The sequence below is a fragment of the Hippocampus comes genome, unplaced genomic scaffold (genome assembly GCF_001891065.2).
Source record: "Hippocampus comes isolate QL1 unplaced genomic scaffold, H_comes_QL1_v1.1 scaffold7, whole genome shotgun sequence".
In the NCBI taxonomy this organism is placed as follows: Eukaryota; Metazoa; Chordata; class Actinopteri; order Syngnathiformes; family Syngnathidae; genus Hippocampus; species Hippocampus comes.
Window position 1 is genome coordinate 8,184,740 of NW_017842060.1, and position 18,492 is coordinate 8,203,231.

The 18,492-nt window shown below is 42.5% G+C and overlaps 2 protein-coding genes across 11 annotated transcripts in view; both read left to right on the forward strand.

Moving 5' to 3' along the window:
* The window catches only part of nfixa (nuclear factor I/Xa), a 134,563-nt gene extending 126,085 nt beyond the window's left edge, over positions 1-8,478 (forward strand). For 5 of the 10 annotated variants that reach the window (XM_019861840.1, XM_019861837.1, XM_019861834.1 and 2 more), the window contains 3 exons: positions 337-484; positions 2,598-2,686; positions 7,217-8,478. In XM_019861840.1, coding sequence (XP_019717399.1) covers positions 337-484; positions 2,598-2,686; positions 7,217-7,231 — 252 coding nt within the window. In that variant the 3' untranslated portion in view covers positions 7,232-8,478. Of the gene's footprint in view, positions 1-336; positions 485-1,572; positions 1,735-2,597; positions 2,687-7,216 lie in introns of those variants that run through there. The other 5 variants (XM_019861841.1, XM_019861844.1, XM_019861843.1 and 2 more) reach the window with 3 other exon arrangements.
* A 5,441-nt stretch (positions 8,479-13,919) lies between these two features.
* Positions 13,920-17,770, forward strand: rnf11a (ring finger protein 11a). Its single transcript, XM_019861848.1, has 3 exons — positions 13,920-14,310; positions 15,290-15,462; positions 16,017-17,770. The coding sequence occupies exons 1-3, from the start codon at positions 14,212-14,214 to the stop codon at positions 16,186-16,188; spliced, it is 444 nt and encodes a 147-aa protein (XP_019717407.1). The 5' UTR covers positions 13,920-14,211; the 3' UTR covers positions 16,189-17,770.
* Positions 17,771-18,492: the final 722 nt, after the last annotated feature.

Consider the following 18,492-nt stretch of genomic DNA (forward strand, 5'->3'; position numbering starts at 1 on the left):
GACAACACCTTGTCTACTTCCGCTCTTGTGAAAAGATGTTCTATACTCTTTTGTTCTTTTCTTATGTATTCCATTCTTTTTGGCCAGACTGATCATTTTACTGTGAGGGTATGTGTGTGTGTGTGTGTGTGCGTGTGCATGTGTGTGCGTATATATCTCCTTGTTGCTCTTTCTGGTGTGTAAGGTGCGTACTTGTGTGTGTGCGCTGTTGCCATCTCTGGGTCAGCGGGTGCGTGTCGGTTGTCACGTTGGTGTCGTGTGCCTGGCTTCCCTGTGTGATGTCGGTGGGGGTTTGCGTCCCGTCCTGCTCACCCTGTCTATATGGTCCGTCTGCAGCCTAATGGAGGTGGCCAGAGCAAAATGCCGGGCTCCTTCCTGCTGCCCCCGCCACCCCCGGTGGCACGCCCCGTGCCCCTCCCCATGCCCGACTCTAAAACCATCAGCACGCCCACCGACGGTGGACTCAGCTCACCCGCATCTCCGTGTAAGTCACTCCCACTCCCCTCCACAAATCCCCCCTTGTGGCCCCAGTCTCCCCGCAGAGTTATCGTAGACGGCAGTCGAAACCAAATTGTCATAGTTGCTTTTAGAAAGCCTTGTTTATTTTCACCTTATTTCCCCCGATTGACACAGAGGGGGTCCCAAGATTCTGGATTTCGACATATCGTGAAATACCACATGAATATGCACACATTCAGGATGACTACGATGGCTACTGCTGTAGTTATCCCTTGTCTGGCTTGAGCTGCTTCCCGCAAGATGGTGAACTGCTCCAACTCTCAGCAGCCCCTGGAGTTACACCATTTGAAGGAACCACAGTAGAAGGTCCAAAACTATTAGTCGCCACGCCTTCGCCATACCAAGAGGTCCTCTTTCCATCACTTCTGTATCCCTTCCTCTCTCTCCCTGGCTCTGAGTTTCAGCTTCCCCTTCTCTGCTCGTGTCTTTGCGTTCATTCCCTCCCCGTCTTGTATACGAGCTTCTCTCGCTCTCTAGTGTTGGTTTTCATGCTAGCACCACAAGAGGCAGTGTGGTCTCCCCCCCTCTTCTCGTTGGCTTCATTGGGTTGTGTAGTTTGTGGGGAGAGGGGTGGGGAGTCGGGGGACCGGGGGACAGATCAGTGCTGGGCCCCCATGCACGTCGCTTCTGCAGCCAAAAAAAACTTTTGATCGACACAAGCCCTGCATGTCTGCCTCACAGAGGCAATACGCCCCTTTCTCTCATTTCTTTTTATTTTTGTTTTGCTTTCTTTGCTTTATTTGATATATTCTCAGTTCTTTTCCCCTTTGTTTCTCTTTTTTTCCCTTTGTAGGGGAACAAAATTAGGGCAGTTGGCGTGGACTCCAAAACAACAACATAAAAAGAAAACTAAAGACCATCGTGCCCCAATTTAGCGCACCCAATCCCCCTGTCACTTTCACACAGATCTCACAATAATAAAGAACAAACAAACAACATGGAAATCATGGAAATGTATTTGGAGCAACCTAAACACAAACGATGAGGCTTAGTCGTACACTGGGGGAGCAGGGGAGAGGAGTTTTGAGGTGTTGCTTGGTTACACCCACACAGATGCGGTGAAAGAGTCGGGCCATGGGAGAGGCACTCCAGGAGGGGGCGCTGGACGGAGCAAGCAGGGCATCTTCTCATCCTTTTTGTTTTGACTTTCTCTCCTCCTGTCCTGTCATCCTCTCTCCCCCACTTTCCTCCCGTTCTCTGCTCTCTCTCTCTCTCTCTCTCTCTCTCTCTCTCTCTCTCTCTCTCTCTCTCCAATTGACACGTCACTTGATTATTTATTTATATTGACATATAAATAAATAGCACCCCTTTTCACGCTTTTGTTTCTCACTCGGGTGGCTGTTGTCACCTTTGGGTTTTCCTTCCACCTCTAATTCTCAAAGACATTGCAAATGGCGGTTATGAACACGCGCCCATCCATTTTTTTAAAACGGCGCACTCACTGTCTGTCATGCCCTGTCACTGTTAACCCCCCCCCAGCCATCCGTACCCCACCCCACCACCTTCCTCAAGTCAGTTCCACTCGGCCATGCTGGAGTCCAGTGAACACAACTGCCCTAAGTTTGATCCTGTGACATCAGCACCTGGTGTCACACGCTCCTCTTCGGCCGGCTAAATGTAAATGGAGCGTCGGTTGCCACCGGTGATGAATCCGGTTCTTCTGCCGGTCGCCCTATTATTATGTCGACAGCGGGTCCTCAGTGGTTTTTGTATGATTACGGGCCCAGGGGCTGCTGAGGATCATTAGTGACTTGTTTGAAATAGCTCCCTCATGTTAGCACTCTTCATTACAGACTCGACATCCCCCTGCGTAACCACAGATTACATGGCTAAGTGAAGGGAAATAACAATTAAGTTGCCCGCAACATGAACAAATCATCCATATGACTAAGAGAGCGTCACTCTCACCGGCCCTTACTGTCTTTTCCCAATAGTTCCTTTGACAGTGATCCATTGCCATGTACTGAACTGACCAAATTTTTCAAATAATGATGCTGAGAGCATCAAACTCTAGCCTGAGCTCGGTGTGTATGTGTTTGTGTCAAAGCATGTACACACTTGTCTCTCTCTGTTTGTAGCATACTCCACGCCAGGCTCCACAGCTCCCAACCGGTTTGTCGGCATCGGAACACGGGACAACTTTCTGAATATCCCCCAGCAGACTCAGGTACCCTGCCAGCCTCCCTCATTCAACTAACACCCACCCGTCCACCTCTGTCGCCCGTGTCTCCTCATCACTCGCTTTAAGCATGCACACTGTCACACTTGTGTGTCAACAACCGGCATGGCTTTCGAAGGGCCCAGCGGGCCATTCATAGCGATGAGGATGTCATTAGTTGTGACCCAGTTCGAGAGGCTGCATTCAAAGGCTGTCCCGATGGGATACGTCTTCTTCTTTTCACACTATTTTAAAGGACACACTACCACTGTCATTCGCGGAAAACAACACTGTACAATATACTATATGAAGATATCTTTATTTTGAATTAATTTTGTGTAAGAAAAAGCAGATGTCACTAATCAATGCTAAAATCATAATTTCTGTTGATATCTGTACGACAAACACTTGTAGGCCATAAACGTAAAAGAGTCAAACCAAAACTAGCAAGTATGACAGTAACTGAGCGTGCCTCCTTGTGCTGACTGACGATGTTGTCGTATTCTCGAGTTGCCACACCAACTGCTTGATTATGCGCCTCGTTTTGGAGCCATCATAAACCAAGGACCCCCTGTATTGACTTTTTAACTCTTTTGAAAAATCCAGCGCGTCGAAAGTAAAACCCTTTCAAGGGCTTAATGATGCTAACATTTAGCCACCTAGAATTCCGACAGGCTAATAATGCTACCATGTTGCATCTTGAATCTTGACAAAAGGAGTTGGAAAATATCATTCAACCATGAAGTCTTGCACAGACTGCACCATCCTTTTAACGCGCATTAAATACACACTTAAGCACTACAATTTCAGATTTATTTGGATATTCACTCGATATGGAAAGTCAAAGCTGAGAATTGAAGCGCTCACACAATACTGACTATCTGAGAGACACGGCTGCTAACGCTAACTGTTCAGATCATTGCTATTCTATTTAAGTGCTTTAGGTTCAGTAAGTGTCTTTTCGAGCTGTTGTCAGCTGTCAAAACAAATCAAGAAGACACGCGAGGTATCGGAACGCTAATGCTGGAAAAACAACACGAGCATCAAAGCAACACAGGAGCAAGAAGAAAGGCAAAGTCTTTCATAACCGGAGTTGTACATTGTGCATTCTACAATAACTTAAATGCATCAAATGTGAAAACTGTCGTGGTTTGCTTGGTTGCTTGTACGTTGTCCGACTTTAAAATCAGTCCCAATTTTAGTGAGTGAATCAACTAGATTTGTAATAATTTTTTAAACTAGCAATAGTAAAAACAATTTTAAGAGTCAATGGTCTTGTTTCTGTTTGCCAACCTTTATCGAACCAAGGCACATATTTTACATGCCACTGAACAAAATTGTCACAAAAATTATATAAAGTGGTACCTTGACTTACGAGTTTAATATGTTCAGTGCTCGAAACCCAGAGCAGACCAGAAATGAATGGAAATGCCATTCCATCACCTCAAAACACACACCCCAGAATTTGGGTAACTTAGTCTATTGTATATTATGTTTAAAAAAATATATGTAGTGATGACATCATAGGATATAAAGAATTAAACATTTTATACATCATAATTTCTTGCTTCAGTCCCAATTAACATTGAGTTCCTTATGGTTGCACACCTTGGCCACCAGGAGCAGTGTAATACAGCCCACATATTACAGGAAGAAGAATCATATTCGGGTTCGGTTTTCTTTGTCGCAATAATTTTCAGACCGATTCGGTGAAATTGGATAATAACCCGCGGCACACCTGATGACCACAAGTGCTTGGGGATCACTGCTCGGGGTCCAGCCCCTGAATCGGGATACAGCTAAACCACACCTACGGCCCACTCACTATCAACATGATCCGCTTTTGTGGCACTTTCAGTCATTTACCTTGAAGACCGCAGCTGCGGGATCGCTGTTTTGAATTGGGTCGAATTCTGTGTGATCTGTTCAAAGATCTGAATGTTCTCATTTCACTGGCCTTTCCTTGGCGCCTGCTTTGATGTTTATGCGTTCACAGCACTTTTGTCGACCAGAATGATTAGCTCAGACACGGTGCTTGTTTGAATTGACATCATAGCTTTCCACATCCAAAGACGTGGCTGTGAAATGCCCGCAGGGGTGTATTATAATGGGCTTGATATTGGTCATCGCCCACCTACATTGATCTATGTTGTGCACGTATGAAGGCCTTAAGTTTCAGTACCGGTTTACAGTTTCTGTTCCTACGGTAGCTTCCCTGCCGTGAATGTAAACATTGCCAGTTAGTTAGAGCTGGACCAGTGTTGATTTATCTCCACAAGGCCCCACAGTGTGTATTAGAGCAGCGTGTGAGGCCACGAGTGCACTACATTGTGGTTTTTGCCTTGGCTGCGCTACGCCGCTGGGCTGCAGTGTCTTGGGCCTCCTCCATCATCAACACAACTTTTCTCATTAGGGGCTAACCGCACCTGCCTGCAGCCAAATCGACTCTGCCGTGTTCCCTCCGCACACATGGAAGCAATCTGCAACTAGCCCGACTCACCCCCTCCTCCTGCTCCCCAGCTCCGCTCGGCTGCCACAGCACACCCCCTCCCTCTCTTTCCCCCTCCTGCTGCTCCCTCCTGTGTTTTCAGGCTCCCCCACCTGCACCACTCTTCCACAGATGCAGCCCTGGCACAGAGGGGGCATTCAAACCCCATCCAAATGTGTCTGAGCATGCATCGAACACACGCATGAACACGTAACCCCCGTGCCAGAACTCCTGCCCCTCGTTTTCCCCCCACCTGACGACAGCTTACATCTGTTCAAAAGATCTTATTATCCTCTACAATCGCTTAGCAAACGTTTGGGTGTGTGTGTGTGTGAGTGGGGGAGAAAAAAAACATCTCCACTCGTGTACTCGAGTACATTTCACCAGAGCCCAAGTGTTCGTCTCAACTGGTCCTGACCCTCGTAGTCCTAACAAAGACATATGATGAAAACTCAAGCAGTTTAATGAGGTCTTGCAGGAGTCTTTCCATGACTCCTCCAGTCTCTCTGAATCTCTGTTACAACCTGCCGATGCCGCCCTGTGAGGACTTTGTAGCCTTGCTAGGTGTCACGGTGCAGGGAACTGTACTGCAGTGGACCAGGAGATACATCTGAACACCTGTTGTAAATTTTGCCATTCAGCTCCTTGTTCGAGAAACATTGAATGGTTGAACATGTGCATTCATAAGATTAGAGAAGGTCAAGTAAAGTTTACGTCTAAAGTTTATAATGCATTTTAGGCTCATTGTGTAATTTTACTCCAAAGTTTTTTATGTGGGTCACTCTTTGCTAGTACTGCTAGGCCTGAGTCTGGGAGGGGGAAAAAAGCGGTCTGAGGAGCTCTCTGGTGGCGAGATGTGAGCGGTGCAGGCAGAGCAATATTAGGTGGACAGGACTGAGCCCCCCCCCCCAAAAAAGCCATAGACACAGAGGACTAGGGAGAGAAAAAAAGAGCAAGGGAGTTAGTTGAAGCTCACTGCACTCCACAGTCACGTCCCGGCTGTCTGGTTGCTGCTGGCAACCAGACATGATGTCATAGGCTGTTGGACTTGGACGAGCGAGGGGGGGCCTGGGGTTACTTTCCTCTGCCAAGGATTACATGGGGGGTGAGGGGGGTGGTGATTACATGGAGAGGAAGAGAGTAGGGGGTTAATGGAAGTGGAAGCCAGGAGGATGAATCGACTACAAACGCTAAAGAGTCAGGGCTGGGAAAGAAGAGGGAGGATTGAAACTTTGGAGAGGTTTGAACACAACTGTGACAACACGGCGGCCTGATTTGCCGCACTTCCCAGGTCGAGGCTCGTGGAATGCGAACAAAAGCCAGAGAGTATCGGCCAAAGCCAAAACGTTCTCTCTCAGAGGAGTCTTCACCTTAGTGCTGTTTAATAATACCACAGAGATTTTTTTTTTATCAGTAGACAGAAACTGGATCCATGTTAAAATACAAGAATAGTTGGCCTGCACTTTACAGCTGTCAACCAACACAAGTGTTTTTAATCAGAGAAAAGCTTGAGTCAGCCCTCTTTAAAACAGCGAGCAGCAAAATTGACCTTATTACTTTTTTCACTCTAAGTAGAAGAGCTGAGCTGTGCAAAAAAAAAAAAAAAAACAGGCATTGGAGAGTGCCGCCTAGTGGTAAAAAAATGGACAATTTGTAATTTATTTCTAATTATTCAACAAATGATATGACAAAATGAATACATTTGAACACACAGATGTGTGAATACATTTAAATTCACCAATTTTACTATGAAACAGCTAGATTAAATCGGAAAAAAACATTACTCTTACATTGCTACTCAATGATAATGTAAATGCAGTCCAGAACAGAACAGCCAGGCCACTTCACCACATCGCATATCCATTTCTGGTTGTGGCTCTTCATCATCGTGTGCTAGAGTGCCTTGAAAGGCACTATTGAGTTCTAAGCTAATTTTAGTCATATTTTTGTCATAGTTCCCCTCTTTGCCATCACTGGTACTCTTCCGCGGCAGCATCAAAGCACAGCAAAAGCAAAACGATGACTAACTGTTTGTCTTTTCTCCTCCACAGTCCTGGTTCCTCTGACATGGTCTCGACGAATCAACTAAAATGGTGTCATGAAAATTGGAAAAAAAAATGATGAAGAGCAGACTGCTGACACTCAAAAAGGTTTCTCACTTGCCCACATTGTACAAAGTACAACTACAGAACCCCCACATGGCCCCGCCCCACCCCAAGTGGCCACTCCCAATTTGAACTGGAACGTTCGTACCCCCCCACCCGCCAACCCGCCTTCAGAAATGCAGGAGGGCTCCATGAGATGGAGTGGACAGACTCGCACCGCCAGGCGGAAGACTAGGAACTGTCGCACGCTCATCAAGGAAATGTTGGACGGGAAACACAAATATGGCAACCTGGAAATTGACCAATTTTTACATTTGTGGTTTCTTTTTTTTTTTTTTTTTTTTTTTTTTTTTTTTTTTTTTCTACTTTTTATTTTTGTTATCATTTTGTCTTCTCCACCACGAAACTCCACGCATTGGCCTGTTAGGTTAAAAAACAAAATGGTAGTCACCTAAATTGCGCTAACTGATCTCAAAGATCCTGGCGACGCCCACTTTGATGGCCAGCACCACCACCACTTAAGTTCAAGACCACCCACGCAGCCACATCCCTGCGTGCCACCCCCACCCTCTCACGCACCTCATTCGCTCAGCCCTGAAGACCCATTGATTTGCGATTGGCCAATCCCGGTGACGCCATCAGATGGTGTGACATTATATGCACTAAGTGGCTGGTCTTTGTTGTTTACCTGTCCAAGTATCAGGGCAACTATTTCTTTTTTTTTTTTTTTTTTTTTTGGGGGGGGGTGGGGGGGAGAATAAGCGTTAGCCAGTTGCAAGCGTTTAAAACACTAAAGGCTACATGTGCTCTTTCATCCCATCACCTATGCACTATTAATTCTCATTCGGGATGAACAGAATTGCACATGCACGGCCACAAGGGCGATGAGGGAGGGCCAAGGAGGCTTGACAGAGATGTGGCTGTGCATCCAGGTCTAATTTACCCCCTCAAGTGCAACACACACACACACACACACACACACACACACACACACATATTTTTGCAACCAGCTTACCTTAAATAGTCTGTCACATAGCCACTCTTTTTTTTATTTTATTTTTTATCAGAATTAGGGATGGGCACAATAAATAGATTCATCGTGTCTTGTGAGGCAAAATGGAGTGAACTGCTTACTTGGCTGACAACTACAGTGAACAACCACCACTATCACCAGAGAGGATATGTACCAGACCCATCCACAACATATAGAAAGAGCATTTGAAAAGGTTTTTTAAAAAAAAAATAGTTTTTCCCTCTTCACCTCACTTTGAACTCATTTAAACTTCAAAACCCCTTAAAACTGTTAAAACACACAAGAATTCTTGAATAATGTCTGTTCTCGCTCGCGCAGTTCTCCGATCAAGGCAAGGCAGCTTTATTTATACATTATACAATACAATACAATACATCCTGATTTATATAGCCCTTTCACAACAGCTGCATTGCATTTCATTACCGAAGGTAACTCAATGTGCTTCACATAAACATTTAAAAGCAATTACAGACAAAAGAGTGAACGACATTTGCATCATAACATAAAATTATTAAAAGACTGTCCAGTTCAAGAACAAGATTTTGGAAAAAAAATATGACTAAATGACTATTATTCGTACGTAGTTGGGGACCTTCTCTTCCTCTTCTTTTCACTCTTAATCACGCTGCATTGCTTCCAATTGTGCTCAATGCTGCCCCATATGCCGTGGCACCGTGTGATACTGCATTGAAGATTGATAAAACTAAATCCAGAATTGCCTGGGTCCTCATAAAACGATCACGGACAATGAAAGATATAGCAGGGGAACACTATAGTTTGCCATCTAAAGAAGTACAACTCATTGGAAACTGGCATGGCAGGATTTCAATTACATTAATACATTCTCCTATCTTAAAAAAAATATTGGGAAAAAAGACAGCTCAATTCAAGGAAACGTATTCAAATGCCCATCCCTGTTCTCAATTTTTTTTTATATTACCAGAAAAACACACACACACACACACACACACACACACACACACACACACAGCATAAGCTTCATATTATTAGCTTTCATTTAGCTTTTAGGGCTTTTTTTCTTGTGATCTCATCTATTATTGGCATTTTTTTTTCTTTTGGTTTTCTTCCACTTGGATTGTTTTGCATGTCATAACACTTTTGGCCACAGTAACTGTATAGCATGCTTCGGACCAGGCCCGGACTTCAGTGAGTAGATGTCAGCTAAACAGCTTCTCAAAATCTCTCGCGCGCAAGGACAGCACGGTAACACCAGCTCATCACACACAATCCCCTGCGTTGCTTCACCCTATAGTCCACTCAAAGGAACACGCACACACACACACACACACACACACACACACACACACACACACACACACACACACACACACACACACGCTAACACGTGTCATAGAATGATAAAGGGAAGCCTTTCATATTTGGTTCTCCAAAATGCCTCTGTTAATAGTTTTTCATTCATTTGAGATTTGTCCAAATTGACATTTGTTACATGTAAACTGTTCACATCAAGCATTTGCATCATGACACAACCCAATATCAAAAGCCGATATCAAAAAATAACTGGACTGCCTCGCTGTAGGTTCTGTTTTGCAGGGATAGTAAAGACCGAGATTCGGGTCTCGGCCTCTCGTGTAACATGTATGTGCTAAAACATATATCAAAACTATTAACAGTAATATGAAAGTGCCTCTGTATTCACTTCATGCAATTAGTCTTACACTTCAGGTTCTTTTTCTGGCATGTTAGCTAATGCTCAAAGCTAAAAACATTGGCCTTGGCCAGGGTTTCCCAATTCAGCACAAGCCATCACGTATTACATTTTGACCTGGTACTGTCAAGTATTTTTAGAAGAGATTATTCCATTGATTCATCAAATAATGGGATACAATTTTACTTTGCGTAAAAGCGCATGACTAAGTCATTTTACTCATGATTGCAGTTTACGAACCAAATATTGTTGTTCATTTGGTTTTATAAACAACTAAACAATATCACTCAAGAGGGATTAATGTTGGGCTCACCAAAGTTTTTGAAATTGATTCCGTAACTGGTTTGGTAATTGCATTACATTGGTCAAGGCAAAAATAGTTGTCAATTAATTTTAACACCACGGATTGCATTAAATTAATATAATTTATGATAACATATAACATATATATTTTAATGTATTCTTCTTTTATTCTGATAATCTTACCGAAAAAAATTTGGTTTTGTTTTTTTTTTTTTTGTTTGTTTTTTAAATGTGCCACCCCACAATTTGGGAAACCCTGGCCTGGAAACATCTTTATAGAGGACGGTAAACATGCTTTTTATAAAGACATACAGAGAGAGAGAGAGAGAGAGATCTTATACAGTACATATATATTTATGATATAAGTATGCTCCTTTTGAACTTTTTGCTCCGCGAGCTGGTGGGCAGTCTAGTTATTTTCTGAAGCTTTCCCAGAATACCCTTCGGGTGACATCACCTGACCTTCCCTTTGCAGTCCCAGCCCCAAACGACACCACACACATGTGCAGCAGCGCAGCATTCTAATACCTTAGATAAACATGTCAACAAATTTTGACTGTAGGATTGAAGAAGAAAAAAAAAATGTTTTGTTTTTTGATGGAAAGTATTATTATTGAGAAATATGTGTCGATTGAGCCACGTGCAATGCATTGGGTAGATCATTGTGTTTGTCTGTTAGAGATTTTTAAGAAAGCTACGAGAAAAGAGAAAAAAAAATGTATTTGTCGCAAGTCCATAAGCTCCAGGACTCTAAACTTAGAGGGCCATGATTAAGAAAAGAAAAAAAAAATCATAGTCTTTGTAAGTCGGGGGTATTGTTTTTATTTTCTTTGTCTCTTTTTTTTTAATGTTTCTGTGTAATCATTTGTTTATAAAAAAAAATATGCGGGAGGGCTGAAGGAAAACAAATCTACACAACTTCTTTATCATCAAGTGAAAACTGGTGCTCCTTAAACATTATTAATTCTGTTCACAACTATTAGAAACAAATGGTCATGAACAAAAAAAAAGCATTATTACTCCTCTTATATCTCTCTCTCGTACTGTTTGTATTCTTCTTCTATTGAGTGGATGGGGCGGGGGGTTTGATCCATCAATCAAAACTGACTGTCACGTCAAGAAAACCAGGCAACTTTTTTTTTTTCATCCGAGCGATGCCTAAAACTCACCAGCAGAAAACTCCAAACATTGGCCTAAATCCAAAAACAAAAGCGTGATCCCGAGACACGCTGCCACGACATGAAGTAGAACGCGGCCAAACAAACACCACGAGACCCCTTTACCCTTAGGCAGCATTGTGAGCGTCTCCCCTGTTGTCCCCCCCATTCTTAATATCGCCACCACCCCCCTCGCCGCCTCCACCCGCCTCTGTAAATGACTCTTCTAGTGCTTGTGCTGTAGTGTATAGTTTTCCAGCAGTTAAAGGTTGTCCCTTGAAAGTGCCTTTTGTTCACAGACTCCATTTTGTAATCCAGTTTTTGTTTTGTTTGGTTCGCTGGTTATTCCCTGAGTGCCGCGCTCGAGCACGTTTCAAATGAACCATTATCGGTCCTCCCTTCTCTTCCTTATATCTAAATGCTGAAATCTGCATACAGATATAAAAGGTGTCAATTAGTTCTTTCACGATAAATGATGGCAAAAAAAAGTGTCATTGTTGGGCTGTTGCTTTTTTTTCCCCTCCACGAACCTCCCCCAACCCAACCCCTGTCTCCACTGTCTATTTTCTCTTTGACACTCGAGTAGTATGTAAACTGTGTGTCCGTCACTCTCGCTCACTGGCTCGCTCTCTCCTGCTGAAGGGCGGGACCAAAAAAACAAAAAACAAAAAAAAAAAATATTACTGAGAAACTTTTTTTTGTCTGAGCAGAATGCAGTTAGCTCACATGTTATTCTTGTCTGTATGCTTCACATTGTATCTCGCCATACCCATCACTTCTGCTTCTCCATTCAACAGCTAATGTACGTGAACAAATGACGCTGACGGGCTTTTGGGGGTGTCCTTGGGTCGTTTTTTTTTTTTTTTTTCTCTAAGGAATGGATGAGTGGGTTCAAGGCTGTTTCTGGGATGGAGGAAGCTGAATGAACCGCTTCGGGATGTTGGAACAGGGGCTGCTCGGACTAGGATAACAGTTTGCTCTTTTGTTTTGGTTATTTATTGTTTGGCTTTGTTTTACTTCCCCCTTTTTGTTTCATTATAATTTGGATGATTTTTTTTCTTTTTTTTGGGATATTTGCTTATCAGGGTATGCTGTGTTTAAAATCTCTTTGAGGACAGGAAGCCTTGGACTTAAAATGAAAGCTACAAGCACCTTATTGCCGGACTTATCCTGCATGAGGTTGAAGGAAAGGGGGCGGGCTTGCATTTTCACAACCATATTTCCACAAAGGAATCTGTGCTAAGTATTATCGTTAATGGTGAGTTTTACATAGTAAAACTCTCAGCAGTATTAACTACTTCAAACACACTGGCTGGCCGTACCTGAGGTCATGACCTCTTGGGGGGGTGGGTTCCCTGTTATTTTTCCCCTTCCACCTCACCTCATGCTGGACAGCTCCAAGTCTGTGTTCTCTCGTTTAGTTTGTTTTCTTAAGCGTGTATGGTTACTAGGCAGCAGCCTCCTTGCCCCCTTGGCCCCACTCCTTTTAGTCCCAGCTCCTCTGCGCCTCTGTCTACGCACCATTTCTTTGTGAGAACACCCCCAGAGCTCTAGGTGAAATGCATGTGTTAATTACAGTTTCTTTTCCATAAGAAGAAAAACGCAGTTTGAGAAGAGCAGCACCTGATTGAATAAAAAGGATGTTCTTGACTGTACCCGTAGGTGTCACGTGTTTTTATTTGTATTACAGAAATACAATAAACTCAAGCAGACACACTTATTCAGTGTGAGCAGGGTAGGTAGGCGTGAATGCTTGTTTTTATTTTAACAAAAATACATCCACAATAATGTGTACAAATGCCATTTTTATTGGACTTGTTGATTATACATGATAACCCAAGCAGAAGTCTTATACCGAAAAACTACTTTCAACATTTACTTTAACTTGCAAATGGGTGAGTTTGACCGACAAACATAACGGGAGGGTTATTTTTTTTTTTTAATCTCCCATCCTTTGTGTAGTTTTAATTTTTACTGAATCAATATTCGAGCATTTACATTGCTATTTTATAGAATCAGAACCTGATGAATCAAAATCGAATTGAATCGAAACTTATGACTTGAGGCACCATTGTTTTCCTATGAAATATTATTCTCAATTCCCTAGTGTAATTTTACAGTTGTGCGCAACCGTATGTAGTACTGTGTGCCACCATCTTTTATGAGTCAACTCCTTTGCCCCTCCTAGCTTAGCGTCACCGAAGTCATGCAGCTCAAAAAGGGCGCGTCCTGATTACCTCAGCCTGCGAAGTTGCCTTCAAGTAACCCCGGAATTCACTTCTCTCGGAACGGTAAGGGTGTACAGTATGTAAAGTTATACTTTACATACTGTATATAATTGATGATAAGACGGGATGTATTTTATTTTTTGTTCAGTGTGATTCTGTTGTAAATTAAAGTATCTTAACGTTTTAAATACAGTACCAAAGAATGTATTTTTAGTCGTGACGACAAGCGCACTCGGTGGCGGAAGTAGTCAAAAACTCCCAGACTATACTTCCGGTCTACATTTTGTAAACACAAGAATTTAGGACACGAAAATAACTCGCCCGAGCTCTTCAAATTAGTGTCACCAGATAGATTTTCCTTTGTTCGAAAACAGCGCTGAGAGTTTCTTTCGTGACGTGACGTGGAATTTTGGCCACAATTTTTTTGTTGTTGTTGTTGCAAAGACGCCGAAGGAAGGAGAAAACAAGCTAGTTGCGTCGTCGAGTTTGCGTGTGTGTGCGCGTATGTCGCTCATGCTGCTATCACTTCGATGGGGAACTGCCTGTTTTCTCAAGGAGCGGATGATTTGTCTCTGCTGAACGAGTCTGAGGTGGGCAGCCTGCCCGGAGAACCGCCGCCGCCCTACCAGGTGACCCAAGCCGGCCCCACACCGACCTACATATGCGACACGATAAACCACTACTGTGTAAGATGGAGCTTTATCACCCAACCACCTGCCGACATTTAACCATCAACATTGACACTTATGCTCATTATACTAGGCACACAAGCTCATATTATCCTACGCAATTTTGTCTTTTTTTTCTTATTTCATATAAAACAAACCTAATGCTTGATTATTGTTGGAGAGGTATTCCGTTTCTTTGTTTGGTTTTTTTTTTTTGTTATGGTCGTAGTCGAACTGCTCTTCATCACACTGAGAGCTTTCTCATGTTGCTAAAGAAGGTACATTACCTAGAAAGTACAGCCCCAACAATCAACACAGCGTTCAATGAATACCTCTCTTGACAGTGTCAATCTCAACATTATTGTCTTTATATTTTTGAATTGGATCTCAGAAGATTGCCCAAGTGTAAATGGTTAAAGCACATAGGGTTTCTGCACTTCCTTAACGTCTTAAAAGGCATTGAAACCACAAAGGTCTTGGTAAGCCTTTCTCTGTAACCCATTCTTTCTAAGTCTTAATAAATGTTAAGTTATGATAAGTAAGGCAAGGCGCCTTTATTTATGTTGTGCACTTCAAGCACAAGTATTTCAATGTGTTTCACATCACTGCAACACTTAAATGCATTTACAAATAAAAGGGTTAAAGAAGAATTATAGAAAATAACTAACTGTGCCGTTAGAGGCAACGTGGCGCTTCAGGACATCCAAACCAAACACTGATAGAGAAAAGGTGGTAGTTGAATGAGAAATAGAAGAAGATAGGCTAACAGGATAATCATCAAAAATCAAGCCTTTGTTTACTTTCATTTAAAAAGGAGGAAAAATGTAACAACAAATTTGAGAGGGGGGGGGGCTGTTGTGTATACGAAGAACCTCCCTGTACAAAGCACGCACGGAAGGCTTATGTGATTTTTTTTTTTCTTTTTTGGCCGGTTTTTCAGGAGCGCCCGCAGCCCGTGCCCGTGTACCATCCCACCCCCGGGGAGAGTCGCTTGGCCAGTCAGCTGAGCGAGGAGGAGCAGGTGCGCATCGCCCAGCGTATCGGCCTCATCCATCACCTGCCCAGAGGCATCTTTGATCCAGGCTCCAACCCCTCCGACCACAAAGTCAAAGAGTGAGTCGTGAATACTTTACTTGGACTTTTGGGGGGGATTTGACTGAGAGTTTTCTGGTCCCATCACATCTAACAGAAATCGTTATATTTGTTTCCAATATATGTTAACTATTTTTTTAAACATCCCAATGTGAAATCCATCCATTCCTTGTCGATAGATAGTCAGATAATTGAACTTTTCATATTTCATGAAACAATGGCATGCAACCACGTGGACTGCACTGAACTTATCTAGACACTATATTAATAAATCAACAAACTATACATATGTAAAAAAAAAAAAATAAAGTCTACAGACTGACCAGAATAAAGCTTTGTTTTGATTTTATTCCAACCTTTGCGATTTGTAAATTGCATTTTCTTCCATTGCAACGTCGATCTGACTAAATTGTTCAGCCCAAATTCGTAGTCATGAATTCATAATATTGAGTAAATTTGGAAAATTTACTCCAGCTCATGGACTGTGATTTGGGAATCAGTGCATTGCTCTGTCAGAAGAAAAATCATATTTTGTCCAGCCACAATGCACCAGTCCAGTCACTCATCTGTCCCAGGTGTGTGATCTGCATGATGGACTTTGAGTACGGCGACCCCATCCGGTTCCTGCCGTGCCTGCACATCTACCACTTGGACTGCATCGACACCTGGCTCATGCGCTCCTTTACCTGCCCGTCCTGCATGGAGCCCGTGGACGCCGCTCTGCTCGCCACCTACGAAGCCAACTGAGCCCCGCCCACAAGTAATCCCCAGGCTTGGCTCCAAGTAACTGTCTCTTGTTAGGCCAATCTGTCCTAGCTGCTGTGCACAGGTAGCCCAGGCCGTGCGGCTTTGTGCTCATGTTCTTGAATTGCTTACATGCATAGAAATTGTACATTAAAGTAATTGCTTGGATCTGATTGGTCGGTAAAACCTTTGATGTTTTTTTTTGTTTGTTTGTTTCCAACGGGGCAGTGTGCCAATTTGAACTCGAAGAAAGAAAACTACATGTAGCAACAGATTTTCCCAGAAATAATTTCACTTTAATATAGCCTCAAAAATGTATGGTATTTATATTTTAGGTTTAATTATGCGGCAGTGAGGTGTCGCTAATGTCACTGAACAGTCTTTGAAATGTGCAATACGAAACATCAACAGAAAGACTGCAGGTACAGTAGTCATGATTTAAGATTCAAGAGGAAGAGAGTTTTTCTTCATATCCTCCGCGGGATGAATTAATTCATGGATTATTAATGCGATAATAGAAAAGTGTTGGAATCACTTACACGAACATGAAGTGTGCCGAGATGCTTTTTTCTTTAGAACATGCAGACCATCCCATGACTGTGTCATTATCACAGTAAAATAATATTAATAATAATATGGCACCATTTCATTGTTTCAATATATGAAAGGAGTGTCAAAAACATTTTTTCAAAGCACAATTCTAATTATATTCTTGTAATATTTTTTGGAGAATGTAATTAGTTACTTTTTCTCTTAATATCACATTTTTCTCATAATTTGTTTTGCACCATGACAACTTTAATTCCAAATATTACAACTTTATTCACGCCATATTTCGATTTGTAAGTGCAAAACGTTTCTTTTGTCAGAAGATGTCATCTTCTTGCAATGTCTGTCATATCCCCCCACCCCCATCAAAATAGAAATTTCTTTTTGAAGTTAATGTGACTTATTTCTGAATATTCCAACTTCATTGTCACAACATTACAACTTTATTCTTACCAAATTATTTCAACTTTATTTTCCCAGTTCGTTTCAGTGTGGCCCTAATACTTCTTTATACAAAATGAATTGGGTGGGTTAGTTTATATTGCAAATATTTTGTTGTTTTTTTTTTTTGAATATAAATCTTCACATGTAGTTTTCTTATAGAGGGCTATGAGTTAAGGAATATGCTCCTTTTTTATGATGTTTGACTGTTTAGTTGATGGCCTTCATACTGCAAGTGATGCATTTCCATCAAGCTCTTGTTTGTATGCTTGTTGCCAGCAGTAGAGTTGAATGTATCTATCAGCAACTAACAAGTGACGTTTTCAGTTAGCCCAAGCTGCTGTGCCTTGTAAGGTTGAAGGAAGTGAAGTACAATCATGTCGATGGTGTTCTTCCAATTTGTAGTCGTCCACTAGGGAGAGCCAGACACCAGCACACTTGTCATTTGCGTCACTTGTTAGGTTTTTCTTTTCTTTTCTTTTCTTTCCCACCCTGCTGCCTGCTGCTGCTCAGTCATCTGTGTTAATTTATGTGCAATCCACGAATGTGTAGGAAAAGTTATCTAACCATCATTAAAGCATAGAATGTTTCAAACAATGTACTGTCATCTCGCTGTTGCCTTGTTTGCGACAGCACGGTGTGGTCGTGGTTAGCACATCTGCCTCCGTTTTGTGAGCTTTCCAGTAACCTTGGACTCAAGTTTCCTTTGTGGACTTGGCATGTTCTCCTGTGCTAATTTGACTTTTCTGCAGGTACTCTGGTTTACTCCCACAATCTAAAAACATGCATAGGGTCAAGAAAGATCTTGAATGCTCGCTTGGCAACAAATTTGCTAGTTTTAGCAACTTTCAGACTTCCCAAGCAACTATTTTCCCTACAAAACAAGGAGCAAAAAAATTTAAATTGACCAATGACTCTTTGAAGCAGTTAAAGATGTTCATTATAATAAATTGGGACCGAAACTGAAGGCACGGTGGTCAACGGGTTAGCATGTCGGTCTCAAGAGTGCACAGGTGTAGGGTTCGATTTGGGGGCAGCTCTGGCCTTCTTGTGTGGAGTTTGCATGTTCTCCCCGTGCTTGCGTGGGTTTTCGCCGGATACTCCGGTTTCCTCCCGCATTCCAAAAACATGCATGGCAGATTAACCGAATACTCTAAATTGTCCCTATGAGTGTGAGTGTGGATGGTTGTTCGCCTGTGTACGCCTTTAAAAAAAAGACACTTTGAACGGTAGCCAACAAAAAATTACTCACAAAAGCAAATGCGCAAAAAAACATTTTATTATGATGAAAAAGGTCATCTTTGAATAAAACACACC

Bases quoted from the DNA above. Each gene is read 5' to 3' on its own strand.
- rnf11a (XM_019861848.1), top strand. From the start codon at position 14,212: ATGGGGAACTGCCTGTTTTCTCAAGGAGCGGATGATTTGTCTCTGCTG. The intron at 14,311-15,289 runs GTGACCCAAGCC...CCGGTTTTTCAG, and splicing joins AACCGCCGCCGCCCTACCAG to GAGCGCCCGCAGCCCGTGCC. The intron at 15,463-16,016 runs GTGAGTCGTGAA...CATCTGTCCCAG, and splicing joins TCCGACCACAAAGTCAAAGA to GTGTGTGATCTGCATGATGG.